General features: G+C 43.9%; 1 protein-coding gene across 1 annotated transcript in view; it reads left to right on the top strand.

Annotated features, from left to right (window-relative positions):
- The window catches only part of sdk1a (sidekick cell adhesion molecule 1a), a 170,058-nt gene that overhangs the window by 105,285 nt on the left and 59,773 nt on the right, over nucleotides 1-5,000 (top strand). Inside the window, exons 17-19 of the mRNA XM_080856312.1 lie at nucleotides 1,370-1,485; nucleotides 1,820-2,015; nucleotides 3,059-3,157. Coding sequence (XP_080712438.1) covers nucleotides 1,370-1,485; nucleotides 1,820-2,015; nucleotides 3,059-3,157 — 411 coding nt within the window. The remainder of the gene's footprint in view (nucleotides 1-1,369; nucleotides 1,486-1,819; nucleotides 2,016-3,058; nucleotides 3,158-5,000) is intronic.

Genomic DNA, 5,000 nt, shown 5'->3' with positions numbered 1-5,000 from the left:
AGCATTATTCCTGTCTTGAACAGTACTGTACGTGCTCTCCGATCTCTCAGGAGCCTATCGTACCCCCATCCCACCCTTAAAAATCTGCCTCATGTTTTCACCCACTTTGATGTGGAGGGCTACTTTCGAGTCGGAGCAGCCTGATGAGCAGACAGGCTGGTGGGAGCAACACACACACACACACACACACACACACACACACACACACACACACACACACACACACACACACACACACACACACACACACACACACACACACACACACACACACACACACACACACAGGCTGGTAGGAGCAAGCCGGTCTGAGCCGAATGCCCAACCCTTCACATTTGCACCCGCATGAGAAACACAACCGCTCGCTCAGACCAGCCTCATCCTCATCATGTCTGAAAAAGAAAAAAAAGAAAAGAAAGAAACAGAAAATCAACGGAGAGAGGGAGAGAGGGAGAGAGGAAGGGAGGAGGAAGTGGTGATCGTGTGCTCCGAGTCTCCCCCGTGCGTAGGTAGTCACCAGGAGACAAGCCGTCCTCAGCGCAGCCGTTCCGCCTCTTGTGTTGTCCAGAGGTAGAATCCATTTCCCCCCCACTCGTGATGAGAAGAGTAGGATGGTTTCATTTATTTTTAACCTACCTATAACATACAGTATGTCCTTCCTTCATTCTGTCAGTAGAATGAAAGCGGCTGAATTAATGTCCAATAGAGTGGGGTGGTCCAGACTCAAGGTTTCTGCACTGTATGGCGCAGGCATTGCTCAGGGTTTTAGTCATTAGTTTTCATTCATACCAACCAGTAATAGACTCATCCAGTAATAGTCTCATCCACTTGAGCTGAAATGAATCACCTCGAGGAAAGCTCAAGATAAGCTCAAATGAACGGCCTAGGTCCTGTTGATGCAAGCCTGCAGTACTAGACATTTCCACTCACAGACTTGTATACATGTAAACATGTAAACATGTCAAAGCATTTCTTACAGAGCCCAGTCTGGCTGTATATATATATATACTGTATATAGAGGGATTTTTTACTCCTATCACTACATTACTCTGGTATGGAGAGACCTGAAAAGAGAAGTTTTTGGGCATTCTCATTCATCTCAATTGCAGTTTCTTAGCAAAAGCATGCACTTCAAGAACTAAGCAAACTAGCCATTGCCATCTTTGTTTCATGGAGGACAAAAATATATAAATATTTATCAAGAACCAATCATCTGAACCCTACATGCAACATGACTGGTTGATCTGTAAAATGACTTACTGTAATCTGTTCAATGACAAATTAGGTAATGCAACCATTTCTTATTTGATGATTGTTTTTCAAGAACTCTTTCACTTTCACTTTCACTCACTTTCACTTTATCTTTCAGTCCCCACAGCGCCCCCGCAGGGAGTGGAGGCCACAGCTGTCAACTCGACCACAATCAGGTTCACCTGGAACCCACCACCACAGCAGTTCATCAATGGCATCAATCAAGGCTACAAGGTGACTCTCTCTCTCTAGTGTTTCCCTTCAGCTCTTATCTGTCCTGGAGTCATTATCCACCATATGATGCTCTGGGGTTACCGGGGTAACAGGTCTGAGATCAGCCTGCTGAAGAGTGAGTGTTTAGTTACTGCAATGTGGTGAAAATATAAGGCGCTTCTGAGTTTTGATTAATTGTATAGCTGGCGCATGTCTCAGACATCCTTGTCTGACTCAGTCAGCTGCTCATAATAATCAATCCCCCAGTGCAAAGATAATATAATTAGCCATGTTTTTTTTTCTGGAACAATCTGCAACTCGCTCCATTTGTGAAAATGCATCTCTTTTCCGTCAGCTCATGGCATGGCCAGAGCACACTCCTGAAGCCGTGACCATAGCGACCATCACCCCGGACTACCACGGCACCCGGCACGTTGGGCACATCACCGGGCTGAAGAAGTTCACCTGGTACCTGACATCAGTGCTGTGCTTCACGACCCCAGGCAATGGACCCAGAAGCGTTCCCAGACTTGTCCAGACTCATGAGGACAGTAAGTAGATTCCCTGGTAATGTGACACCCAGATAATGTTAGATACATATATTCAGGTAGGTACCTATTTATTCAACACACACACACACACACACACACACACACACACACACACACACACAGGCCCTTCTTTGCAGCTACTGTAACAACATCCCACTTTAGACATGCTGAATGCTTAGTATGGCAAGGTATGTACTATAGGACTCATTTACATAGGTTGCCATAGAAACTCGTTAAATGCCACGGGATCAGATAGTTGTTGTCAACTTGTGGCCTTTTTAGTCAGCCTAATGTGTGTGGTGTATTCCGGTCCATTCTCCACAGAAGCACAATCTATACGCATATGGCCTCCTTAGGCTGTCTCGTGTAGCTGAAACACCCACTGAATCTAAATGTATCACTCAATCCAGTGCACCTGTTATTTTTCAGCACTGAATGTAAAAGCATCAATTACTTTAGTGCAGTCGTTCTCAAAGTGTGCTCCGCGGTGGTCCACCAGTGGCCCCCTAGTGGTCCGCGACGGCCACAAGTAAATTATTACGACATTTCTAACATACAACTCAGAACGAAGAGAACACAGTCAGTAGTAGCCTAATCTATTAAAGAGTAGCCTAATCTATTGACAAGGTCATGGTCATGTAAATTATTGGCTTTTGTACAGACGGTTCAACTGCGATGACTGGAAAACATAGAGGACTAATAGCGCGAGAACGTGCAGTAGCACCATTGGCCATGGCAACAGCTGGCTGTCAAGAGGATGCCCCCCGTGTCTCAAAACAGTCCTGGACCAGTCTGTGAAATTGGTTAATGTAATGCAGGGATACTCCCGCCGCGGAGCTGCATTCAAACAGTGTTTTTTTTCTCCCGCTTCAGAGACAGCGAGATGATAACTATATTCTGTGTTGTTTGACATAATGACAACTCTTTATTGGCTAAGTGGTCCTTGGTCTGAACAAGTTTGAGAAACACTACTTTAGTGCATTATTCCTATTTAAGGTATTGTTTTAAATTGACACTATTGATGTTTTTTCTTTTCTTTACAGCCCCAGGCCCAGTAGGTCACCTGAGCTTCACAGAGATCCTGGACACGTCCCTGAGGGTGAGCTGGGAGGAGCCTATGGAGAAGAACGGGATCGTCTCAGGTGAGGCTGATTCCTTCTAGTCAGTGGCATCGTCAAGGCCACTAGCACTCAAACCCAGCAATGTTGTTTTTAAAACGTGGCTAAATGTTAGTGAAAAGGTCAAACAAAGTGCAAAGGCAAACAGTATTTAAGAGACTTTTGATTTGTTGAGAATTGGCGACAATAATGATGTCTTTTTGTTTCAAATGCCACAGTCTCTGTTTATTTCTATTTTCAAATCACTGATTGACAGAAATAATACTGACTGACAGGCATAAAACAGAGATGTCTATACACTGTAATCCATGTCAAAGCATGGGCTTGCCGTCAAACAGTAGAAGTGAAGTGCAGGTACACATCTTCAAAAGGCTTTCCCAAGCTTCAGAAGCGTGAACTACAATGCACTCACTGTTCTTTATGTTGCTCCACAGCACACACGCCAGCTGAAATTACTTCTATCCTGTGTTGCATTGTGCTGTCTCATACCTTCACATAAAAGTGTTTATTTTTTCCGTCAGAATAGCCGACCTCTCACTTTTTCTACTCCATTGTACCGATTCTAATAGATTACCCACAATGCCACCTTCTTGAGCGTTTGCGTACTCCTCTTTTTTTAGATTGCAACCCCCGCTTGTCTGAACTTTTTAAGAGGCATTTCATATGCCGTCAAGCTTTTCCTAAAATGCTGTTTAGTCTGTCAGGATGATTCATTGCATATAGGACTCCTCTAGTCTCGAAATGAAGTTAAATCTCCTTCTCCACCACTACCATTTCCCCACGTTTCTCTGTTTAGTTTTTTGGTCAGATTTATTTAGGTTTCTCTTTCCAAAGGTGTTCCATTCTGATTAAGCAGTTTATCTGGTGTTTTTCGCTGCTCTATTAATGGGTACTCTTCTATTTAACACTCCGTTGGCTCTTTGTACAAAAGGCAATTATCTTGGCGTTGTTATCGCACAAGAAGGCAGAAATATCTCTGCCTCTCACCTTTTTCCCACTCTCTCCATTTCACAGACACTCGTTTTAGAGCCCGCGAATGAGCCCAAAATAAAAAAAAACTTGGTTTAACGCATCCCGTGAAGCCATCATTAAAACCCCTATAAGGAATCAATTAATAACAAGCTGGAACCACGTGAAAGAAAATTAAACGTGGCCGTTTTAGCATGCGTCATCAGTAAGCTGGGCAGACCACGGAAAATCAAAGGAGTAGGTGAAAGGGAGAGAGAGGGAGGCTGTTGGCAAGCCTCTCTCTCTCAGCGAGTGAATAAGAAACTGAGTGAGACACAAAAGCATTGCGTGCTACCAAGCCAAGATTAACACTCTAAGGTCCAAGGCCTTTTAGACTTTTCTAAGTTGTCTGACATGCCTTGATGTTTTTGTACATTTTGCTTAACTAAAAACATTGATGCACAAATGGAATATATGATTCTATTCTAGAAGACCTCAGCAATAATATTAGAAAAGGGTTCAATGTTTTCCGTGGTTGTTCTTTTTATGTCTCTAAGACGAAAACTCAAAAATAAAAATATCCCGGACGAGGGATATAACCTTTTAGTATTAAAGACCAGGGGAGAAGAATGGCATTGGATGTAGATTAAGGACCTGGAAAGAAATGCGATCGCACGAACATTAGACTGAATGGCTCTTGTCTATATCGCTCTGCGGCGAAGTGTGGCCCCTTTGTATGTTGGGAAGGGCTCGCTCGCCTTTGCCTGGGTCTCCCAGTGCAAACCTTGATTTATGAGTGCCTCGATGGGAGAGGACATTCCGTGATTGGAAACAGTGCTGACTGAGGGAGAAAATACTCCCAATAAACAGCAAATTACACAGGAGCTCTCTGGGCTATTAGTCTCAGTTAGACGCAGGT

This window comes from Sprattus sprattus (assembly GCF_963457725.1).
Source record: "Sprattus sprattus genome assembly, chromosome: 18".
Lineage (NCBI taxonomy): Eukaryota > Metazoa > Chordata > Actinopteri > Clupeiformes > Clupeidae > Sprattus > Sprattus sprattus.
This window is presented reverse-complemented; position numbering and strand designations above follow the sequence as displayed.